At 46.6% G+C, this 25,335-nt stretch overlaps 1 protein-coding gene across 4 annotated transcripts in view; it reads right to left on the reverse strand.

Moving 5' to 3' along the window:
- Window positions 1-25,335, reverse strand: part of UPB1 (beta-ureidopropionase 1) — a 104,480-nt gene that overhangs the window by 18,960 nt on the left and 60,185 nt on the right. For all 4 annotated transcript variants that reach the window (XM_042909591.1, XM_042909593.1, XM_042909592.1 and 1 more), the window contains exons 3-7: window positions 15,365-15,536; window positions 13,266-13,353; window positions 5,797-5,891; window positions 3,301-3,462; window positions 1,280-1,449 (exon numbers count right to left, since the gene is read on the reverse strand). In XM_042909591.1, the coding sequence (XP_042765525.1) occupies window positions 1,280-1,449; window positions 3,301-3,462; window positions 5,797-5,891; window positions 13,266-13,353; window positions 15,365-15,536 (687 nt within the window). The remainder of the gene's footprint in view (window positions 1-1,279; window positions 1,450-3,300; window positions 3,463-5,796; window positions 5,892-13,265; window positions 13,354-15,364; window positions 15,537-25,335) is intronic.

A 25,335-nucleotide genomic window follows, 5' to 3' on the forward strand; every position in this document is an offset into this window, starting at 1 on the left:
GGGAAATTCTTCAGGGGATGTCCAAGATTTTTCTCTTCTGACCAACAGCACCCCTCCTGGACACAGAGATAAACTTCAGGTGCATGGATGGGGCAGGTGACTTGAGGGAGCCAGCCAGGTTTGTGCTCTGCCTCACTGAGGGGGCTGCTGTGGAAATTGGAATGCTATAAGGATGTCCCTCTTGAGAAGAGAGCCCCATGCTCAAAAGAAAAGGTAAAGTAAATATCACATTCTGACCTTCAGAAGAAATTTGACTAAAATTTAGTCAAGAGAGAAGAGTGACAGGGATAGGCCATCAGGGAACTCAAAGCTGCCCACCAGAACTGCCCCAACCACTCCCCATGGGTCCCCCAGGGACCCACTGCTAGGGCACTGGCAACCAGTACAACACAGAGTGAAGACCAGCACCTCCTGCTCCAGGAATCCTGCTTTGGAGGAAGTGAGTTGGGGAGAAATATAACTGCACATAAATTCCTAGAGTTCTGGTACTTGTTAATGATGCAAAACTAGAAACCACCCAAATACTCAGCCGTTGGGGAAGAGACAAGCAGAGGAAGTGCAGTCATGCCAGGTCATCTTAGCTTGCCCGCCATTATTAAGTGAGCCCCAGGGGTCTTGCACAGGAACCCAAGGGCTGCCGGGGCCCACCCCACAGCCTTGATCAGAATAGATCTATCTGTTTCAGGATTAGGCTGACACCTAAACACGTGTTAGGTGTTACAAGAAAAACCCTTTGCTGGTTAAAACCAAGTTTCAGAGTCACTTAACTGATCTCTTAAGGACCCTCACAGCTTTGAGTCTCTCATTTGCTCCTTCTCTCATCCAGATGTCTGACTTCCATGTGCTGGATGTTGCAGATAAGAGTCTTAGGTATCCTCAGTCCCCCTAGCAGGGGCCATGACAGGGAAAGGAGCTTATGCTGGCCAGGCACCTACTATGCTCTGGGTACTTTAGAAGAGGAGCTTTTTGGAATCCTGACAATTATAGGATGGAGGGGAATTATTACCATCTCAGTGTTCAGAATAATAGCAGAGAATAGTATTTTACAGCAAAGCAGCTCTTTAGGGGGAATTTTAATTGACGTTGAGTAATTTTTTTCCCCACAGAAAAGTTGCGTAAATACACAACACACAATCCCATACTCATATTTGTAAGACAACCTGGTGGCCGCAGCTGCGCACGGCAGTTTACTAAACCCATCTCGGAACCCTGCAGCCTGGCGGTGGGTCTAAGATCGCTAGGTCCCAAGAACCCTCCCAGATCCTGCAAGCTGAGAGACCTGAGTGCTCCGATGGTGGCTGAGGGGTTGAAGATGATCTCAGCCCCGTTGATGCTGTACATGAGCCAGTTGAGAGGGTGGTGCCGCCCGTAGCAAATGTTCACCGCAATCCTCCCGAACTGAGTCTGGAACACGGGGTGTCCGAGGTTTCCCTCCATGTAGTAAGTTGACTGAAAAACAAGGGCCATATGTGAAAACCTCTGGGCTGTACAATTTCTCTTTCCTTAGACTTGACGGAAGAAATAAAATATTGCCAGTTCTCTAAAAGTAACAGTCTTGGCTGTGACTCATGTCTGACTTCAGCTCAGGTCATGATTTCATGGTCCGTGGGTTTGAGCCCCGTGTCAGGTTCTGTGCTGGCAGCTCAGAGCCTGGAGCCTGCTTCAGATTCTGTGTCTCCCTCTTTCTCTGCCCCTCCCCTGCTCACACACACTCTCTCTCTCTCAAAAATTAATAAACATTAAAAAAAATTTTTTTAATCGAAGAGGGGCTCCTGGGTGGCTCAGTTGGCTAAGCAGCTGACTCTCTCTGACCCTCCCTTGCTCATAATCTGTCTCTCTCTCTCTCTCTCTCTCTGTCTCTCAAAAAATGAATAAATGTTTAAAAAAATTTTTTTTTAAATTGAAGAAACCAGACACAATAACTACAAGCCAACAACTGGGAAATCACCATGGCTTAAGCATTTACCCACAATTTCTTTTGTGGCATGTCAGAAAAATCCCCAAAGCAACTTCCCACAGTATTTTAAGGATAAACTTTAGTTAGGTTTCAATCATGGTACAACTAAAGGCTAAAGTTTGGTCGATGTTAACATGAGTTAGTCAATGTCTTCACCAACCACATGTTCCTATAAAGAATGTCAGAGCAGAAGGGACTGGAAGCTCATCCAGAGCAACCGTCACCTGCTAGGGGAAAACCACCATGGCCTCATGGGGCATGTGACTTGCCCAGCTGGCCTCTCTGCCCCCTTGGGGTGCCAGCCCTGGGACATTTTCATGGATGGCACTGAGTGGGGGCTAGAGGACTAGTCAGGGTCCCAAACAGATATGATTCCAGAACATTTTGCCTCCTCCCATTAATCTCAAAATTTGTCAGGGTCAGGCAGCAACCCGGATGTGCACATGTGGTGGACACTGGAGTAGATCCTGGTGTGTTGAGACAAACCCTTCACTATCTGCTGGGAGCTAAAGATTAATCCCAGGGTAAACAGGTGATGAGCACGTCTTCCCACCCGCATCTCCAGCTGTTACTGAGAAACACTCGGTTTTTCTTTCTCCCTAGGGAATGTCATCTCCCTCTATAGATCCTTCTTTGTCCTCCTGACCAGTCTGAGTGTGGCTGGAACTCCCGCAATCAGGGAGGGCAGCAAAGGACTGGGGAGATTGCATTCTGAACAACTGTATTCATCGCAGATCAAGTTCAGGTTTCATATCTCAGGTATTAGCTGGAGTTTACTTCCCTCCTTCAAACGTCCACCCCTCTTCATCTAATCCACCTGTGAATTGGCATTAACTCATCAAAATAGCTCCCCTGATTTATACCTTGATCATGGGCACAAAGCTCTACCTAATACCCCTGTGCACAGACACGCACGTTAACCTACTGCCATCCCACACATTGACATGGCTAAGACCTCATGTGACTTACAGACAAGGACCCCCTACCTCCCAAGCAAGGGCTAGCCTATGATGGGTAAGGAGCTCAGAGCCTGAAAGGGGCTGAGGAATCATTTCACATTTGTGCATGACTTATTTTCGTTTTAATCAATATATTACTTAACCTCAAAGACAAATTTCAGAAAGCTACGTCAGGTTATATTAGAAAAAGAAATACCCCTCTGTGCTTGGTGTTTGGGACTCACCCAGGACTTCCACCAGAATCCTATCGTCCATGTGATGCAGGACAATGGCGGCACACCCCAGAGCACTGCAGCCACACAGTGTTCCAGCACTGTGTGACATGACATGATCCAACACAGAGTTTTGCTCACAGAAAGATCCACAAAGGCTGAGCTGGCTCACCTCATTGAAGTCACCCACTCTGGGGATGTGGTTTTTCCTGGTCTTTCCCAGGACAGCTCCAGAATTGGAGATCACCACAGCTGTGTTCCACAAAATGTCCCCATGCTCTCTGTCTCGTTCCAGGATGGGGGATACCACCACCATGTCATGCTTCTTTGCCAGCTGGAAGAATGATGAATATAGCAGAGTCCTACTTTTAAATCAACTGTCATAGTTGTTTTTATTGAAGAATTAAATGATCCTGCTAAATAATTAGACTTGGTTCAGAGCTATCTATCATTTTTATTTGTTCTTTGGAAGAATGTCAGTGTTGTCCTGATGCCCAAGCTTATTAGCTAAATAAGAATAATCATCGTCCTTGTGCACTGTTGGTGGAAATGTAAAATGATGCAGCAGCTGTGGAAACTAGTATGGCAATTTCTCAAAAAATTAAAAATAGAACTACTATATGATCTAGAGGTCCCACTTCTGGTTACATATCTGAAAGAATGGAAAGTAGGGTCTTGAAGAGATATTTGCGCACCAATGGTTATAGCAGTACTATTCATGAGAGCCAAAAAGTGGAAGCAACCCAAGACTCCACTGATGGATGAATGGATAAATAAAATGTGGTATATCTGGGGTGTCTGGCTGGCTCAGTCAGTAGAGCATGTGACTCTTGATCTCGGGGTTGTGAGTTCAAGCCCCACGTTGGGTAGACATTACTCAAAAATAAAATCTTTCTAAAAATGTGCTATGTCCATAGGGTGGAATATTATTCAGCCTTAAAAAGGAAGGAAATCCTATCATCACATGAATGACATTGATGTCATCCTTGACACGGATGAGCCTTCAAGACATTATGCTACGTGAAATAAGCCAGTCACAAAAAGACAAATTCTGAACGAGTCCACTTCCGTGAGGTATCTAAAGTAGTCAAATTCATAGCAACGGCAAGTAGAATGTTGGTTTCCAGGAGCTGGGGGTGAATGAAGAGTTGTTTAATGGGTACAGAGTTTCAGATTTACAAGATGAAAAAGTTCTGGAAATCTGTTTCATATTACATACAATGTGAATGTATTTACCACCACTGAACTATACTTAAAAATGGCTAAGATAGTATATTTTATGTGTTGTTTACCACAATAAAAAAAAAGAATATTCATCATACTTCTCATCTATAACCAACCAAGTCAAACCAAACCAAACTCTTTGATACTGAATTCCTTTTGTCTCAAGTAAGAACATCAGGACCTGGTGACAATTATGATGAGCAGCCCCAGACGGTCATTTGTCCTCAACTCTAACCAGCCTGTCACTACCTCTGGCTTTAATGACAGAGAAAGGAAAGGCACAGTGGGCAGAGGTGCTGCTCTGAGCTACGGAAGGGCGTCTGTGGGTCTTGGGCCCCTCTTGCAGACAGGTGTCCCTGGCACCAGCTCTCATCCCCACTCCCCCTTTCCTCTTCCTCTGGCCCTGGTTCAAGCGTGTCATCTACAGTCACCACTTAACCAGTCCCCTCCTCTTTCATCCATAGCACAGAATCAACCTGGTGGATGACAGATTTTTTCCAGTAGCGTGAAAACACTGATGTTTGGAATTGCAACCCAATTTTGATAGAATCGCTTATGATTACAGTGCTGCTCAAAAAATCCCCTATATATATATATTTATATATATATAAAATCTGAATGGGACATGGAGAAGTGAAAAAACTGCTTTGTTCAAGGTGAGAATAAGGATGCCATCATTCGTAACCTCTTTGGTGTTAGGGTGTGTGTGTGTGTGTGTGTGTGTGTGTGTGTGATAGCTGCTTTATTAGGATAGTATTCACATGGTATAAAATTAGTCCTTTTAAAGTATGCTGTTGGGTGGTTTTCGGTACATCCACGGAGTTGTGCAACCATCACCACAATCTAATTTTAGAACATTTTCATCACCCCCAAATGAAAACCCCATTAGTAGTCACTACCCATACCCTCTCCCCGCCCAGCCCCTGGCAACCACTAATGTGCTTTCTGCCCCTGTTCATTTGCCTATTCTGGACATTTCATATCACTGGGGTCATACAACATTATAAGGTTTTAATAAAGACAAATGAAGACCAATCTCTGTACTGATGAGACAGGCCATACAGAGAAGCTTCCATAACGCAGGCAAATAGCATGGTCAGTAGCAGAGGTTGGGACAAGGACTTGACCTCATCTCTGGTCCCCGAGGGCCACCTCTGCCACTTGCTGCCTATAGAACCCATCATGGGAAGTCACCCCTCCCTGGGCTGTGGCTCCTTCACCTAAAAAAAGCCATTAAGGGCCCTTCTGGCTCTGAAATTCTATGATTTTAAGTGAAAGTACACTAACAAAAGGGCAGCAAATAGTCTTATCTAATCTTATCTGGCAAAACAAGCACCAAATGGTGTGTTTTCCATGGTAAAGGGCCACACCCAGCAGCTGTGGTTGTGCTCTGTGACCTGCACGTGTTTGGCAGCTGCTGTCAGAGGAGCAGTTAATGTCCTACCTTCTGACAGAATCTGGTGGTGGGTCCATCCTCTGCTGACTCAGCAAATTCCGTCCAAGGGAGCTTCTCTCTCGTACAGAAAGCAAAGGGCATAGCTGTGAAGAGGACAAAGTCAGAATCATATCTAAAGCTCATGGCCTTTGACGGGGAGCTCCTTGAGACCAGCAGCTGAGGCTCTCCACAAGATGACAAGGCTCCAGTTGTCTCAGCCTGGCTTCTGAGTCCTGTCCCTGAATATGGGCCCCAGGCAGACCCTGACCCTTCTAGGTTTCATAACAACACAAAGGGCTGGGCTACATTTTCTTTATGACAGTCTTAAAAACAATAGAATTTAGGGAAGAAAACAATTCAGGGACTTGAACAGATAGATATCTGCAGACCCATTTCATAGCAGCACTATTCACAACAACTGAAAAGATGCAAGTAACCCAAGTATCCAGTGATGGATGAATGGATAAACCAAACTGGTGTATATCCATATAATGGAATGTTATTCCACCTGAAAAAAACAGGACATTCTGACACATGCTATAATATGGGTGAGCCTTGAAGACATTATGCTAAGGGAAATCAGTCATAAAAGGACAGAGGCTATATGATTCCACCTATATGGGGGGACTGGGACAGTTGGATTCATAGAGACAGAAATTAGAATGGGTGGTTGCCAGGGGCTGGGCAGGGAGGACCCACTTTCAGTTTGGGAAGATGACAAAGTTCTGGAGATGGATGGTGGGGATGGCTGTACAACAGTGTGAACGTGCTTAATGCCACCGGACTGTATAAAAATGGTTAAAGTGGTAAAGTTGATCTTGTGTATATTTTACTGAAGATTCTGAACTGCTGGCCAATCTCTGGGTTGGTAGAAGCACAGCCAAGACTCCCTGGGGAAACTACCAGAGGGCCACGGAGGATGGCACTGGGACCCCGGGCACGTTACAGAAACATTCCTCCTCATGGGGACAGAGACACTTCTTCAGGACCAAGAAAAGCCACTTGCTTAATGACCCTGTAAGAAGTCTGGGAACTGCTGGATGATAGGCTAAATGTTCCCCTAGGATAAAAGCATTATTCCCATGTTCTCTGGCTAGATGCCACCAGGGGGTTAATTAAATAAGAAATTTCATTCAATTCATAAACTGATTTTTGTGTGCCTTTTATTTTTCGAACAGCAGGTACCTATATAGGTAGTAACAATACACAGAACACTACACATACCATGTCCAAAATGATATTTGCCTTTGTGGGGGAGGGCAAGGGCTGCAGTGGGGATGGGCACAGGGATTTCAGGCTACGTGTGTTCCATTGCTCATAACCTCAGCCATACTCTTTAGTGTCCACCAGTCTGATGGTGTGAACTGGTATAGCACCATGATTAAAAATACGCATTTCTAGGGGCGCCTGGGTGGCTCAGTCAGTTAAGCGTCTGACTTCGGCTCAGGTCACGATCTCGCGGTCCGTGAGTTCGAGCCCCGCGTCGGGCTCTGGGCTGATGGCTCAGAGCCTGGAGCCTGCTTCCGATTCTGTGTCTCCCTCTCTCTCTGACCCTCCCCCGTTCATGCTCTGTCTCTCTCTGTCTCAAAAATAAATAAACTAAAAAAAAAATTAAAAAAAAAAATACGCATTTCTCTTATCACCAGAGAGGTGGAGCCCCTGGCCACATGGTCACTGGCCTTTCTGGGTTCATCCTTCAGGCAACCTTGTTCCTACCCTTTGCCCATTTCCTAGTGGGACGTTTTGTCTTTTTCTTCTTGTTTTAGAGTATCGAATTCTTTGTTTGAACCAATTCCATGTACTCTTTAGACCTTCCTTCTTCCAATAAGCCAGGTCCATTTCTTTCAGGGGGATTAGTCTAAAGGAAGTTTCCAGATGTTTGCTATTGTTCCCATTGCTCTGAACTGTGTGATGTGAATGGCCAGTGCCTTAAGTGGTCACAGCATGGGGGGTGTGGTCTGTTTGGGGCTACTAATTGTAGCCAACCTTTCTTAAATGTGGACCATGAGCCCAGTAATAGGCAGCTGGTCCTCATATCCTTGCAAAGCAGGGGCGATCTCATTTCACAGAGAAGGAATAGAAAGAAGCATTAGCTTCCCAATTCCTTTAAGTCACAGGATGGCTGGTCCTAAAATGGTGCCAGTGTGAAGAGGCTACCAGTGGCATCACCACTGTCTCAGCCACCTGGGTTCTGCCAGCAACAGCCCCAGGGGCCTTGGCACCAGACTCAAGACACTCCAGGCTTGACTTCAGGAAAGAGGGAATAAACTATTTTAAGGAAGCCAACCAAAAAGCTGTTAATGACAAAAAAGGTCCTTAATGACCATTTATTCTCAGCTTTCAGCACATTAGGAGAGATTCAAATACCCCAAGAGAATAAAACCTCCCTTTCTGATTTCATTTCAGGTTGCTAAGCTCTCCAAATTTCCCCATTTCCATTTTAATGGCCCCTTTTCCTGTTTACACAACCACTGTAAACAAACTCTCAAAGAAGCATGTGGAATGGAGGTTGGGGGAGGCTGGCTGCAAAGTTCAACTGCAGCTTTCAAATCAGAGGGGAAGAGGGTTCCCCATTTATTGAACTAACACTCCAAATTTAGACCCGGCCTTGCCCTCAGGAGCTGCCAGCCCAGATGAGGGGACTGAATTATAACCTTGTGTGGCTGCACGATAACACAGAGTGCCCAGTTCTATGTAGGGGAGCTTCCAGGGTCCCCCAAAGAAGGGGGTGTCTGTGCTATGCCTGGATGGATGAGTGGGAGCTTTCCAGATCCAAAAAAGGGAAGAAGGTGGTTAAACCATCCAATGAACATTTTTAGTGTCTATCATGTGGCAGGGATTGTTCATTAAAGATAAAACAGAGGTGGGGGAATAGACAAATGAAATGTGGTCTATCCATGCAGTGGAATATTACATAGTAATAAAAAGGCAGGACATTCTGACACATGCTACAACACGGATGGACCTTGAAAATATTATACTAGGTGAAATAAGCCAATCACAAAAGCACATACTTACATGAGGTCCCTAGAGTAATCAAATTCACAGAGACAGAAAGTTAGAACAGAGGTTATCAGAGGTATGGGATTGAGTGGCATTATTAAATGAGTACAGAGTTTTTGTTGGAGATATTGAAAAAGTTTTGGGTGTAGATAGTGGTGATGGTTATACGACTTTGTGAATGTATTTAATGTCACAGTTGTACACTTACCGATGGGTAAAGTGATCAATATTATGTTATGTATATATTTTACCACAATGAAATATTTTCAACATTAAAAAAATAGGGGTGGGGATTGGAATGGGAAAAATAAATAAGCACCACCCAGACAACGACCTCATGGAGCTTATGGTCTAATGGAAGAGTGAGACAAATCAAAAGTGCTGTACCAATGAGTGAAAGTATAAGTAATGAGGAACATGAAAAGCGAGATGAAGTTTGGGGTACAGATGGCAGACTGGATGCACACCTTCGCTCTTTCCTGCAGGCCCACCAAATGACAAGAAAGGGATATTTATGCAAATGTATAAACCCACAAGGATGAAGCACTGAGAGAAGGACTAGAGCAACAAAACACTGGAGGCTGGCGAGCTGAGGGATGAGGGTAGATACCGTGGTAGACCTAGAAAATTCAGGCTCCCAGCAGTAGAGGAGGATGGGAAACACCCTACTCTCCACCCCATACCCCTGCAAAGTTCAGGAGTCAGAGGTACCACGTGGCTCTGAAGGTGGGGAAGCAGGGAGGGGAAATGGCAAACAAAAATTGGTCAAAAGTCTGCTTAAGAAGCAGGCAGAAGCCCAGATCCCTCCTACTGCACGAGGCCAGCAGGTGTCCCTCCCACCCCAGCAGAGGGCTAGAGGTTCACTCTCGGAGGTAAACAGAAGGCCTCTGGCCGTGGGGAAGTCAGGACAGATGCAGATGAGTAGAGTGTCAAAAACAGAGGGATTCAGTAAACATCAGCACACTGGACCCCTATCCTCTTTCTCTTCTTGGCAGGAGATAAGAAGAATATTCTCCGGGGACTCTGACCAGCCTGAAAAAGAATGACCCAAAGATACTACTATGAGGGATTACCTAACAAACGGCTAAACCAAGCCATCCTATCATGAAGCTCAGTGGGAGAGGAGCCCTTCCCACAGACTCAGAGCTTGCAATCAGCTTTTTAACCCCCAATTCTTAAAATACACACAATCAGGGGGGAAGAAAGACCAATCTGAAGTAGGAAACTGGCAAGGAGAAAAAAATGCTACCTAATATTGTCAAAGATAAGAGAAAGTATTATAATTATAAAATAAGAACAGGATGTCATAAAACAGGAACTTTCAGACCAAAAGAACTCTTGTAAATTCAAAATATGACAGGGGAAACAAAAGACCATATAAAAGGCTGAATGACAGATAAAATCTACCAGAAAACTGAGCAAAAAGACAAAGACGAAAAACAGGAGGAAATACTTAAGAAAATCATGGATCTAGTCCAGAGTTGCAACATCCTAATAGCAGGAGTATCAGGAGAGGAAAGAAAAAAGGGAGAAAATCACTAATGAACAATAGATCTGAAGGACCCAAATTTCTAGCCTGAAATATCCCACTGAGTTCCTAAAATAATGGATTAAAATAGGTACACACAGTAGCACCTGGGTGGCTCAGTTAGTTAAACATCCATCCAACTCTTGATTTTTGGCTCAGGTCACAATCTCACGGTTTGTGAGACTGAGCTCTACCTTGGGCTCTGGATGACAGTGTGGAGACTGCTTGGGATTCTCTCTCTTCCTCTCTTTCTGCCTCTCCCCTTCTTATGTGCTCTCTCTCTCTCTCTCAAAATAAGTAAATAATAAAAACATTAAAAAATTTAAAAATAGATTCACACAATGGCATATCATTATGAAACTTCAAAGTACTAGAGAATATCCTACAACTTCTAGAGAAAAATAATTAATAATAATTAATGATAATTATTAATAATTATATTAATTATATAAATTATATAATTAATATAATATATAATTATATATAATTATGTGACATAATTATATATAATAATGATATTATTTAATAATTAATAATAATAATTAATAATTAAAAATAAAAATAATTAAAAAATAAAGATTAAATGCAATGGGTCATAAGTCAAAATGGCTTTAGACTAGTCAACAACACCTGAAATCAGAAAACAATGGATCAATGTGTCCAAACTTCTGAAGGAAAAGTATTTCTAACCCAGAATTCAACACCCAACCAAACTATCAAGCAAGTTGTAGGAGGAACATATTTTCAGATATGCAAGATCTCCAAACGGTTACCTCCTTCCTGTTCTTTCTCAGAAAACTACTCAACCAAAAAGAGGGAGCAAAGCAAGAAAGAGGAAGATGTGGTATAGGAGAGCACAAGATCAAGACAAAGGAACCCCCCAGCATGATGGTGAAGGGAAATCACCAGAAGGACAGCTGTGCAGCCAGCTAAATCAGACTAGCGCAGCCAGAAGGCTCTGGGGATATGTTCCTTCAAGGTGATGGAACCAGGGTGGGGACATGGAGTGAAATAAGTGATGGGGATTAAGGAGCGCACTTGTCGTGATGAGCACCGGGTGATGTATGGAAACTGCTGAATCACTATATTTTACACCAGAAACTAACCTAACACTGTATGTTAACTAACTGGACTTAAAATAAAAACTTAAAATTTAAAAAAAAAAAAAAAAAAGGAGGAGGTGGAACCGACAGGCAGCTTCACGTGTCTAAAGCTCTTAAGCAGATTCAGGAAGCTGGAAGAAAGCCTGGGGTAGAATTTGGGGTAGGTGTGCAGAAAACAATGTAAATTCTAGGGAAAACAGAAAGTTATTCGGAGAAAGAAATCTAAGTCTAGAAAATGGCTTGCAGAGAACGGATGGAGGATAGGAAGGGTATGTGTGAACAGAGCGGGCAGAGGAGGTGAGGAACTAATGCTGTCTTCTTCCACAGTGGGAAGTTAATAGATGGTGCGAAACTGAAAAATCAAGAAGCAAAAACACAGAGGTAGATTCCTAAAGAACCAGCTAAGAGTAGAAAGTGGTTGCCTCTAGGGAGGAAGACAGCTGTTTTTTGGTAACAGACTTGTAGACCATTTGACTCCCAATTATAAGCATGTGTAACTTTGATAAAGAAAAAATAAAGGTACATGGTACCATGAGTATATAACCTGGATGTAATATTAGATAGGGAGGTGGGCTCTGAGCTTCTTTTTTTTTTTTTTTTAACGTTTTTTTATTTATTTTTGGGACAGAGAGAGACAGAGCATGAACGGGGGAGGGGCAGTGAGAGAGGGAGACACAGAATCGGAAACAGGCTCCAGGCTCCGAGCCATCAGCCCAGAGCCCGACACGGGGCTCGAACTCTCGGACCGCGAGATCGTGACCTGGCTGAAGTCGGACGCTCAACCGACTGCGCCACCCAGGCGCCCCGGGCTCTGAGCTTCTATGTGAAGGTTGGATAGGGTCTAAAAGGCAAGGGGAGGGAGAGAGAGACAAAGGCCAGGCAGAGGGAGCAGCTGCTACAGTGGTCTGGGTGGAGGGAGAGGGGAATGAAGGATCAGGGAGGTGAGAGCAGAGCCCAGCAGAGATGGGGTCACAGAGATGGGGGAAGGAACAGACTAAGTGGTATAGAGTTGAGTTTTGTAGAGATCTTTCCTAGAATGGGTCAAGAGCCAGTTAGAAGCGGCCCAAGTGGAGAGGACAGTGGACGAGTTAGAGGCAATTATCGAAGCCAAGGTATGAGCTGATGACTCCTCAGACCAGGGCACTGGTGAGAAAGTGGGGAGGGGGCACCTGGGTGGCTCAGTCAGTTAAATGTCAAATTCTCGATTTCAGCTCAGGTCATAATCTCCCAGTTCAAGGGATTGAGCCCTGAATCTGGCTCCACACTGACAGCACAGACCCTGCTTGGGATTCTCTCTCTCTCCCTCTCTCTGCCCTTCCCCTGCTTGTTGCTCTCTCTCTTTCTAAATAAATTAATAAACTTAAAAAAAGGGAGGGGACGCCTGGGTGATTCAGTCGGTTAAGCGTCCAACTTTGGCTCAGGTCATGAGCTCATGGCTTGTGGGTTCAAGCCCCGCTCTGGGCTCTGTGCTGACAGCTCAGAGCCTGGAGCCTGCTTCAGATTCTGTGTCTCCCTCTCTCTCTGCCCCTCCCCCGCTCATGCTCTGTCTCTGTCTCTCAAAAATAAATTTTAAAAAATGTTAAGAAGAAAAAAAAAAGAAGGTAGGGAGGAAAAGCTTAATGGGTTCCAAACAATTTGGGAGGAAGAAGTGGCAGAACCAGACAACAGACTGGGGTGCATGAGAGGGAGGGAGGCCAGGATTTCTGCCTTTCTGGTATTGTTGACGAAATAATCTTTCCATAGATCAGAAGAGATTTTCAAAAATCAAGAAGTCCTCTTGGTGACATGGAGATAATACACTATTGTCTGAAGGCAGCAGAGAAAGCACCCCAAGACAGACTTACTCCATGCTTCCTGGAAACAGATGATGTTCACTCCACACATTGCAGCCACCTCTGCAATGGCTTCTATGCGTCTGTGAAGGGCAGTGACCTGGCAATTCAAAAAGCAAGGATTAGAACCCATTTCCTTTTATTGGTTGAGATCTTTTTTTCCCCCAAGTTTATTCATTTATTTTGAGAGACACAGTGTGCCACACAAGTAGGGGAGGGGCAGAGACAGCGGGAGAGAGAGAGAATCCCAAGTAGGGTCCACGCTGTCAGCACGGAACCTGATGTGGGGCTTGAACTCACAAACATGAGATCGTGAACCGAGCCAAAGTTGGACACTTAACCCACTGAGCCAGGTGCCCCTGGTTGAGACCATTTTTAGAACTCATCCTCACACACGTGGAACAACCCCCAACCTAGGCAGCTGCAAGAGGACAAGTAGGGTGGGGAGGTTCTGATATATCCTAGTCTCATCAAGTCCAAAATCTGCAGGAAAAGGTGGAGGTACAGAGGCTTTAGGGTTCCACACACTTAATGCTGCCTTTCAGAGCCTCAGTTTCTTTACCTGGAGAATGGGGAGAATACCCGCTGCCCTAAGGAGTTGCTCAAAGGAGTACATAAGCTTGTTTGCTACTTACTGCAAGAGGGACCCACACCCAGTGCACACCTTGGCCCTCCCCTGGGCTAACTGCTCCTTTTGCCTTAGGACACAATCCACTTCCTACCACCCTGCACTTGAGCCTTCCGGCATGCCTTGTCCTGCCGTTTTCATTTTCCTGTGTGCATCTTGTCATCAAATGAATGGATCCCATTTCCCAGCTGTGTCCTCCATCAAGAATGCACTTCCCCACTCCACCCAATCTTCCTGGGATGTGTTATTCATGTCATGTGTCACGCACAGAGAAGTGACTCTCCCAGCAGAGGGCTGAGCATCAAGAGCTGCCTCAGCACTCCCTGGTAGGTCCCTTTGGTGGCGCTGTTCCTGCTATGCTGTTGTGTTCCTCCACTGTCTGTCACTCCCCTCACCCCATGGGCTCCTCAGGGGCAGGAGGAAAGTGTCTTCATCTTCTTGGTGTCCTCAGCACAATGCCTGGCCCCCAGGAGATGTCTGGAAGTGTTTGTTCAAGAAAGACCAGAAGAACCAGGTTGAAAACCAGAGAGCACCTACTCTTTATGATGGTCTCTCCTGTGAGACTGCACACCAAGGCTCCGTGGATATTTGCTAGGTGCTGACAGTGTGCAAAGTGTGCTCCAAGGAGTTATGGGGGAGAACAGTGACCCTGGCCCTGCCAATCTAGGATGGCTGAGGAAACACATTCACAGTCAGCTAACCCAGAGACAAAAAGTGAACAGGGAACCAGAAATCTTTAAATTCAATAAAAACAGAAGGACCAGAGTGAAAGATGATGCAGAACCCGACCTGGAATCCAAATGGCCTTTTCTTGAGAATCCCTAGGAGTTCTGAGGCATGCTGTATCCCCAGGAAACCTCTGCAGAGAAACTCTTAAAAGTTTCAACAGCTAGAGAAATGCTGTGAAGAAGTATACACAACAAATCGCCTGCGTCTGTGATAACACATTTCTTTAGGGACATACAAGATGCCGTCACATTTATATTAACTGTAAGGTCATAAGGAATTGCGTATCATATTCCCGTCACCCCGAGGCACCATCAGCTGACAGACATCTGGGTTCAGTGAGTCCCTGCTCTCAGGATCAAGGCAGAGGAACATGCAGATGGACAGACAGGTCCTGACTGGTGTGTGCCAGCATGTACCCTTCTGGCAAGAGACCGAGAGGCAGAATTCCAGAGAAAGAGCGTGAGGCAGACAAAAGGACACCCTCTCAATTGATAAATGGAACTTCAGATCAATCACAGGAGAGGACGTGGAGGGGCAGGCAGAGAGAGGGTAGGAGCCAGAAGAGAAAGAGGAGCCAGAGATGTGGGCTGCAGGGAAGGGGGGCTGCAGGGCAGAAGCGTCTAGGTGACACTCGAGGTGCCTACAGACCTGCAGTGAGCAGTGGACCTGCAGTGACCCAGGGACTGTGGACGTGTTCAAAACACAGAGCAAGCCACAGCTCCGTTTATGTATTTATGGTCAAAAGAGGTTGCACCTGTTTTGCCACAGGGGCATCGGCAGGCAGGGGAGTTCTGTTCTGAACAAGTCCCACACGCATGGTCCGAGGTGGCCTCAGTTGCTCCTTTGCTGCCTCAAAGGCATATCCTTGCAGCTCAAAGTCCCCTTCAGAGGCAGCTTCAAAAGCCCTGCCGGGCAGATCGAGCTTCCTAAATGGACAGGAAAGTAGAAGGGAGACAATTTGCATGAGGTCTGCTGAATTTAAATTCACTTCCAACCCCCCAGTAGTCATCTATCTGGTAGAGAGGCGGCAGGGATGTTTGGCAGGAAGGCACAGAGAGAAGCCCAGGGCAAGGGCCCACTTGTGGGAAGCTGGAGTGGGGACCAGGAGGAGGGAGGGCCCCGCCTGGTGGAGAATGGATACTACGCTGAGTATGGACTTCACCAGGGAGGTGCCGTAGTCTTCTGGCCTGGGAAAGCAGGGGAACAGGGAGGGGGGCTGCAGAATGACTGGTCAAGAGGTTGATGTTTTAGAGCTGCTGACCTCAGGGTGGGGATTGGTTTCAGCAGTCAGCACAGAAGAGGAGAGGTAATGGATTTCCAAAATGTGTGTAGACTAGAATCAGAGGGCTGTGCTGAGCCTGGTGCAGGCTGTGATAAGACAAAGTGGCTGTTGAGAACAGGACTTAGGAGACTGATAGCATGAGGGAGGGTCCTGTGACCATTCACCACTAAGGGTTACAAGTCTCTAGTGAGCCCCACTGCCCTGTCCTGTTGCTGCTCCCACTGGGGGCAATTCCATGCCCAGTGCTGAGTGGGCTTGGTGAAGCCCAGGTGTCCAGACCAACGGCCCAGGCACTCACCCTGGTTTGTAGTTTATTAACAAAGGCAAGTGGATTATTTATAAAATCTCCCAGCTTAAGTGACCACTGGCCAAACGGCAAACACCTCCTGATGCTGGTTGGGTGCTGTGCACTGAGGTGAAACCCACAAGAGCAGGGGACATGGCCTCTGGCCAGGAAGGCCTTACCATCTAGGGGCGAGATGGTTATGAAATACTCAGAGAACACATCAAAAAATAACCTGACAGCCATTATCTAATAATAATATTTCTCTCCTACTTTAAATCACTTTTTTAAAGATGTTTCTTTCAAAATCACAGCCCTGTCAGCCCAAGCCCCCTGCCGCCGCCCCCTGCCAGGCGGTTTCCATGTGACGGCCCTGACAGCTCCAAGTTGGGTTCCGCCCCTGACAATCAGCCTGCTTTTCAACTAGTCAGAGTTCCGTTTGCTAGCAGGTTAGAAATAGCAGCAGTGCCCACACCGTGCCTCCCCTTACTGTGACTGCCTCAGACACAGTCCCCTTGCCCTCAGGGAGAGGACTCCCCACTCCTGTAGACCTCAGCCCCAGGACAAGTCATCATGGGGGACAGGAGAAGAAGAAGGGCTCTGTGTATCTGTTTCCTCTTAGGCCCACGGGTGGGGGGAGCAGGACCATCCTTTGGGAGACATCTTGTCAGGCCCATCCTCAGTCTGGGTCTCATCCCAGGAAGATAACAGATGGAAGAGATCTTGTCTCACCTTTCCAAGTCCACCTGTAGCTGTCACCTGGATGACAGATATCCCTCAGCCTCTGTCCTTCCTCATCCACTGCCCACAGCTGTTGGCTCTCCCCATCTGTTCACCACCATGAGCCCTGTTATTCTGTGATACGCAGCCTTCCTGCCTTCTCACTATGTTGAATGCTGCCACACACACCCCTTCCAGCAACCTGTGGACAATCATTCTCTTAGGCTTGGGGTGGTGCAGACCACACCACTCTATCCTCACACGGAGTTACCTTCAGGGCTCTGCCTCCTCTCAGTACTCCCCGGTTGTCTTGTCACCTCAACCCTCCTGTTATCCAGGTGGTCCCTCACCACATCCTGCTTCACTTAGTCTTGGAGAACCCAACAGACCCTCGAGCCCCATTCCATAAACAAGTACTGTGCCCACCAAAGGCTTGGCACAGGGAGGTGGTGGGACATAGACCAGCTATGGCTCATGTGGGGGCAGAGACCAGATGAACCACAACTTCACAGAGGGTCCGTGCTGCCCCAAACCCTCCCTTGATCCCTAGAGTCAACCTTCTGCCCTTCTACCCCTTATCCTGCTACTAAGGCCCCTCATGGGCTCACCTCTAATGTCAAGGAGGAAAGCCCATCACTTCCTGCTCAGCCCCAACATACCCTCCTGGGCCCCTCCCCCAGCTCCTACCTCTCCAACCCAGGGTCAGGGCAGACATGGCCTGAAGGAGCCCAGCTCCTGCCTCCTCTGCAACCTCTGGCTTTCGGAACTTCATCTTTCCCCACTAATAGCTCTTTTACCATCAGTGTTTTAAATAATTAAACTAGAGCTTTGCTACAAAAGAAACACATGCTTGTGGGAGGAAAAAAAATCAAACAGTGGGAAAGGAAGGTATCAAGTGAAAAATGAGTTCCCCTCTCCATCCCACCGTTAAGCTCCTGTCCCAAACCTCAGAGGCAACCCCTCTTAACAATGTTTTAGGTATCTTTCCAATATTTTCTTAAATGTGTGTCCTAAATGACACCCACATTGGTGTCCGTCTGTGTATTCTGTTCTTCCACTTACTTGCCTTTTTTACTTAGCAATATTCATAGCTTGGACACCTCACCCTGGCTCCTACAGACCTACCACATCCACCATTAAAGCTATTTGAGTCTCTCCCATTAAAAAATAAATAACAGAGAGAAAAAAAAATAAAAAGTAGGGAAGCACACTCTCCATAGGTCCTTCTGGTTACCTCACTTGCTCTCCTCACCTCCCCTTCATAGGGACCTTCCCTGAAGCCCTCACCTCCCACACCTTCCTCAGCCCCCTGTTCCCTGGGGCCCACTCCCCCACTCCAAACTGCCACCAGCCTTCTGGTTGGCTTTAGCAACAGGAGACAAACACCTGTCTTCATCCTCCTAGACTTCCCTGTACTATCTGACATTTTGTCCCTATCCTGCTCAATGTCCTTGATACCTGCCTCAGGGCCCCCGATCCTGCTTCCTCACCTCTGGAGTATCATGCAAAGTCGCCATTTCTTCTAATTCCTTTAACAGCAGGTTCTCCAGAAACCCACCCAGGGCCCTTCCCACTCTGCACCCACTCTTGGGCCTAGAATGAGGGCAGTCCCGAGCCCCCTGTGAAGGCCACCTCTACACAGTCCCTGTAGTGGGTTAAACTGTGACTTCCCCCGCCAAAAAAAAAAAAAGATATGTCCACATCCTAATACCCAGAACCTGTGAATAAGACCTTATTTGGAAAAAGGATATTTGCAGATACAACTAAAGATCTCGAGATCATACTGGATTATCAAGGTGAGCCCTAAATCTAGTGACAGGTATTCTTGTAAGAGATGCCCAGAGGAGAGACACAGGGAGAAGAGGAGGTAGTCATGTGAAGGCAGAGGCAGAGATTGGGGTCATTCTGCCACAAGCCAAGGGATGTCAGAAACCACTGGAGAAGGCAAGGATTCTCTCCCACAGCGTTTGGAGAAGTGTGGCACTGCAGACACCTTGATTTTGTACTTCTGGTCTTTAGGACTGTGAGAATAAATTTCTTTTGGTTTATGCCACCAGTGTGTGGTAATTTGTTACAGCAGCTCTAGAAAACTAAACAGCACCCCCAATTCAACTCAGCAGCCTTCCCTAAAGCTGCTCCTCATCAGATGAATGAATCAGCCATCTGGGGGTCCAAGCCAGAAACTGGCATGATCTTTGCCTCCAAATTCTTTGAAGACTCCCACCACCATTAGGACACGTTCTGCTGCCTTAGCAGGGTGTACAGAGCCCCTGGGTCCACCATGGTCACTTTTGCCTTCTCCTCACAACATTCTACACCTGCAATCCCTAAATGAGCATGTTCCCTGGTGTCTGGGCCTTGACAAAGGGTACCTGAGCCCTTCCTGTCTCCAAACCAATTTCTCCATCTCCTTCAGGATACAGTGCAAGCATGATGCCCCCGAGAAGGCTTCCTAACCCTCCTCCAACCCTGCACACGTACACTCTCTCCAGCTCAGCTTGCATCTTTCTCTCACAATGTAGGGCAACCATCAAAAGACAGAAAGCCCCTCTAGGATGGGAACCATGGCTTACTTATCCTTGTACTCTTAGTGCCCAAGACAAAAAACCACACACAATAAATGTTTGTTACATGAATAAATGCTTCTTGGTTCTGGCTGTCTTGAAATCGAGAGTCCATGTTCTTCGGGGATTTCATCTGGCTAGCCCAGGCAAAAGCCCATTCACTTAGCAAACATTCACTAAGCATCGTCTCTGTGTTTGACACAGCAAGTAACTGGGAGAGAAGGTGAGGTGTGGAACACAGTTGGAAGTCCAGAGGAGGGGCTGAAGACTCAGGCTCCACCCAGGCCTTCACAGAGGTGACCAGAAACAAGTCAGGTTATGAGGAGTGAGCAGGGGTTTAAGTGGAAGAAGAGTTTTTAAATGACTAATAATTCTCTATCTTTAGTTCACAATCCTGTGCATAGCCAAATCCCACCCACCTGCAAGGACTGAGCAAGTACAAAGGTTTATACCCTAGGGGCAAAGCCTGGAAGGGCTCAGTGCGGAGTGGAATAGAACACTTCATGAACAGTTACTGTAAGCCAAGTCCCAGGATGAGGCCTAGCTGTTGTTGGTCAATAGACGTCGGCTACCATTATAATCCCTCCCCATAGAAAATGCCTCTTTCAAGGTAGTCCTTATCCCAATCTCTAGAATGTGCTCCAGCCAGTCACCTATAAGAGACACTTATTCCTCTTTTCCTAAGATTCTTGTGCTTTACCTCTCCCTGACACCACAAGCTCTCTCCATTTCTTTTCCTAGAAGAACATGTCCACCTCATCCTTAAAACAAACCTATTCCCATCCTGAGACCCTTGATTAAGATACCTCTGGGAGCCTTAACTCTAAGAGTCTTCACACTTTGACAGGTGTGACAGGAAAGTAGTAGTCCAGCACGATTTCAGGAGGGACCTTGAAGTTCACCCAGTCCTAGGTATCCTTCTTTGGGTAGGAAGAGTCCTTTTTGACCGAGTTCTCTACCACTCCTACCCCCAAAGGCAGTTGTTCTACCTTTACCATCCACTAGCACTCTTAGATGTGAGATCTGTCCTCCCCCATCCCCCCCCCCCCCCCCCCCCCCCCCCCCCCCCCCCCCCCCGCCGTAACTCCATTGGAGCCAGTGGCTGGGAACCACTGATCCAATCAACATCCTTGAGTTTCAGGTGAGTCTATCAGGTTCCTGCCTCAAGGTCACTGCCACAAGGTCAGGAAGCACATGGTCTGGCTGGGTGGGGGCAGAGAGACCACCAATGGGCTAGAAAGTGGAAGGACATTAACTCAGGAGCTGTATGGGATCAAAGTTTAGATTTCATTCTAAGAGCCATGGGAAACCCTTACAGAGTTTTAAGCAAAGGAGCCAACAAGATATGATGCACATTTTCTGGTTGCTTTGAGTAAAGTGGACCAAAGAGAAACAACAGTGAAAGGGAAAGCATCTTCCAGCTTTGTATACCCAGTGTCCAGCAGTGCACTAACCTCAGAAGGTCCTAGTGATGCACACAACTGGCTGGGAATGGGAAAACATTTGCGCTGAGTGTGGTAACTAACTCCTGTGGCTTGCCAGTGGGAACAGTTCCTTCTCCAATTAGATTCAGCTGGCCTCTACCTCCAAGGATCTGCCAAAGGCCCAGTCACTGCAGGAAGGGCTGGGACTGGACAATCAGCTGACCTACTGGGGGCTCTGGCTGGAGGCACTGACCCAGACAGACACCCAGGGTACAACCCTAGCTCTTGGGAGGAAGCTGGTCACTGGAAGTAGGGAAGGAGAGCCAGGTAACCACAGAGAAAGCCACAGAGAGTAAAAACCTGACCTTTCCCTCCCAGGTTCTTTTCCCTTCTGGGTGCTGGGCAACAAGGAGAGAAATGGCTTGTAAAGGTCACTTGGGGGTTGTGCAACCCCTGAGAGGCCCAGAGATGTCACATCTAGACTTCCTAAGGTCTCTGCTCACCAACTCAGATCTTCATTGCCCCCTCAAGAGTCCTTCAGATCCTGAAGCACTCTCCCTGGTTCCCCAGACCCACACTCGCTGGCCCCAAGGACTCCCCACCCCAGCCTCTAGGCCCCAGACCTGGTTTCCTTGCCATAGAGAATGCGTTTCACCTCCCTCAAGTCTGCGGGTGGCAGGTGCTTCTCCAAGCACTGCTCCAGCGACTCCCATTCAGACCCCTCCATGGCCGGAGTCTGCAAGTGCCTAAGTCCAGACTAAAACCACCTACCCTTTGCCCCTAGAAAGAAGAGAAGGAGGGGCCTACAACCAGGTTCGCGCAAGCGCTCTCCCCTCTACACCCTCACCTTGGGCCCCTGCAGGGCTCACATGAGGACACGCCTCCTCCTCGCGCCTCCACGGCGCGCAGCCAATCAGCGTTCCAGGGCTTCGCGGGTGGGACTGCCCCTTGCCCCTCGCACCTCCTCCCGCACGCGCCAGGACACGCCCATTCCACGGGCCGACCTCCCCAAGCCCTCGCGCCTCGGCCGCGTGCAGCTAGCTGTCGCTGCTTCCTCCCCTGCGGACTTCGGAGGGTCCCCAGGACCGTTGTGTTGCCCTCTCACACTCTCTCGCTGTCCGGTTCCTACCCAGAGGTGTGGGGCGGGACCGAGAACCCGAGAGGCGATGAGGGAGGCCCGGTGCGGCCTCTCGGAGGCAAAGCGCGGTCTGAGGGAAATGCCTGGCAAGTCCTGTCGGACCCTCGCGGGATCGGTTCCCACCGCAGCCGGTGGGCAGGGCTTCTCCCCGCCCGGAACTCGTTCTCCGGTCCGCTGAATGCAGACAGCAAGCCGGGCCGGCCCACCGCACGGGACTGCGGAGGAAGGTACGGGACGAGTTTCAGTGTCCCAAAGGCAGTGGCTGCACTCCCGTCTTCCAGTGTCCCGCGTTTGTGAGGACTTCTAGCCCCCACGAGGGGCCAGGCTGGGAGCCACGGCCGCGCGCGCCCACCCGAGCTTCGGGGTCAGAGCCCCGGCAGCGCTCAGAGCTTGAGCGAAGGGTCGAGTGATCCTGTGCGCTTTCCTGGCGTGAATACTGCAAAATGCTGGGTCCCTGGGGGGTGGCTCATCCGCGGGACCCTTGGGCCCCCTCTGAGCTCTGCCGTGTGCACTGGTTGCGCCCACAGGGGCACTTTTCCTGGGAGGGGGCACTTTTGCCTGAGAGGATAGGGGTGAGGCCTGTCTCACAGTTCCCGATCCGGAGAGTGCTACCCTTCAGGAGCCAAAGAAGGTCCACTTTTCAGCCCAAGTGAGAATTGGGACAGAGCAGCTCAACTCTGGTGGTGAAGCAAGTCGGCCCAATCGTAGTTAAGCAACTTGCAAACCTTGTGAACCTTGCAAACCTGAAAGTTATTCAGACATTCTGGCCTGCTGTTGCTTTATCTGTAAAATAGGAAAACAACTACCTTGCAGAGTTGTTTAAAAGTAAGATAAGATAAGCACAAAAGGAGCTAAAAGTAGGGGCTGTAGACCAAATGCTTTAGGTATTTTATATAAGTCGCTAACACACAAGTTGTGGCCATTGTTTTGATAAATGTTAACTGACACTTCCTAGTATCTGATGGAGCTCCCTTTTCAAGAATGCAAACTTTGGTTGAAGGTTTTTTTTTTTTTTTTGTATATAAGGCTCTGAGATAAGGACAATGCACAGAGAACAAGACTAGTACTTTTTCTTCGTGGTTTAAGGTGGGGACAATTTTGTGAATACTGAGATAACAGCAGATTTAAATAATTTGATGTGAAAAAGAAAGTATGCTGTGGAGTTAAGAGGAAGGGGTGATTTCTGGCCTAGAAAGGGACATTGTTTAAGGCCGAATGGAAGAGACCTCATTACCGACTCAAAATGCCTCAGAAGAAACCTCACACACACACACACACCACTTCTCAGGCCTGTTCTTATCTTTGGTACGGTATTTCTTATTTTAGTTAATGGCCTCACTGCCCACTCATTTTGCCAAGCCTTTGGGAGTCATCCCCAACTCCTCCATGTTCTTTCTTTCTCCCGCACAACCAAGCATCAAATTCTGCTAGATTTATCTCCTAAATTTTGATAAAATCCTTCCCCCTCCCACCCCATGCCTATAATCATGTCAGCTTTTGCTTGACTTGTTGCTAGTCTTCTAACTTATCCTTCTACCTCTGATGTCTATCCCTAGTTGTCTTTCTAAAACTAATATCTTATCATCCTTTTTACCTTCACACTCAGTGTCTCCCTACCTGGAATGACATTTTATCAGAAGATAGAGTTTGTGAATTCCTGCTCACCCTGTAAGATGCAGCTCAAATATCGCCTCGTCTGTAGTGTCTTCTCCAATTGCTCTAGGAAAGGTATAGGCTTTGCTAACCTTTTATGGATATCTCTATTAGAGCATTTATCAAAAACTATTGTGTGATTATTTCTGAGCTCTAAACAGGAACTGGGTCTGATCTACTTTTGTGTCTACAGGGCTCTGGCACTCAATAAATGACTGGTGAAGGAATTAATTCTGATGGGATCAAGGACAGATTCATTAAGGTGGTGACATTTGAGCTGGACCTTGAAGCAGAAGTAGAAACTATTATTATTAGTTAAATTGCTTAATCCATCTTTCCCTATTGTTCAGTGACAGGTCATTCACACTAGGTCATTATAAACCAGGATTTCACAAATACAAAATGCTAACTTGAGAAGGATAAAAAAATATCATATTTAAATTTTTATATTTGCCTAATTTATTTTTCACTTTAAATAATAAGACACTTCACTAGATCCTTCTGTGGTAATCATTAAAAAAGACTTTAAGCTCTGCCCTAGTTTCTTTCTGAAATACCTAGCCAAGTCCCAAAGGTTTTAACTACATGCAAGTGTACTAGAGTGAGGGACTCCTCCCTGTTTTGAAGACCATCTCTTTTTGTGGCAACATGGTGTGGTTTATGGATATATAAGCATTTGAGTTTATACAAACTTGAACAGGAAGAATGGAATATGCCACAACCTCAATATGGTGGTTATCTCTGGAGAAGGAGGTAGGGGAATGGGATAGAGGAATGGGCATTATCTGCTGATATATAATATTTAATTTTAAATTAAATACGTTTTAAAAAATATTTGAAGCATTAAAGCGCCATTTCCTGTCCAAAAAAAAAAAAAAAAGATTTGTAGCATATGATATTAACATTTTAAAAATCTGGGTATTCATTATTATGCTTCTCCTTATATTTGAAATATTTTATTAAAAATTATTTTATAGAAAAGAGAGCCTTAGACCGGAGTCAGGAAATCTACAGGTTAGTCTGGGTTCAACCTTTACCTCAGTTTCCCTGTTATAAGAAAGGTAGGGGAGGGGAAGAGGCTGGGAAGACAGTTTACAGAGATAAACTAAGCCTTTCCTAATTCTAATAAAATATGATCCTAATATTTACATGCTTATTTGTGACAGAAAAAGTTCATTATAGAGGCTGGTTTTATGGAAAGAGCACATTTGTTAAAAATGTATTCGTGTCTGTTTTTAGGTGTTAATTTTAAATTTACAATGTGCGTTAATTTTAATTCTTTTTTTTTTTTTTAATTTTAGAGAGAGGATGAGCAGGGAAGAGACAAAGGGAGAGAGAGAAAGAGACAAAGAGGAAGAAAGAGAGAGAGAGAGAGAGAGAGAGAATCTTAAGTCTCCCCACTTCCATGCCAGGCTCGATCTCCCAACCATGAGACCATGACCTGAGCCAAAATCAAGAGTTGGATGCTCAACCACTCAACTGACTGAACCACGCAGGCACCCCCAATTAATTTTAATTCTTAAGGAAAGTGTTGAAGGTAGTGTGGCCTCTGCTCATCAACATTTGAAGGACTAAAATTTTATGATAATCATTGGTGAGCAATCTTTGCAAAGGCCATGACATGGAGATCCCACCTGTCCTCTTTTCTCCTGTGAGCCAGA

Source organism: Panthera leo, chromosome D3 (assembly GCF_018350215.1).
Source record: "Panthera leo isolate Ple1 chromosome D3, P.leo_Ple1_pat1.1, whole genome shotgun sequence".
Lineage (NCBI taxonomy): Eukaryota > Metazoa > Chordata > Mammalia > Carnivora > Felidae > Panthera > Panthera leo.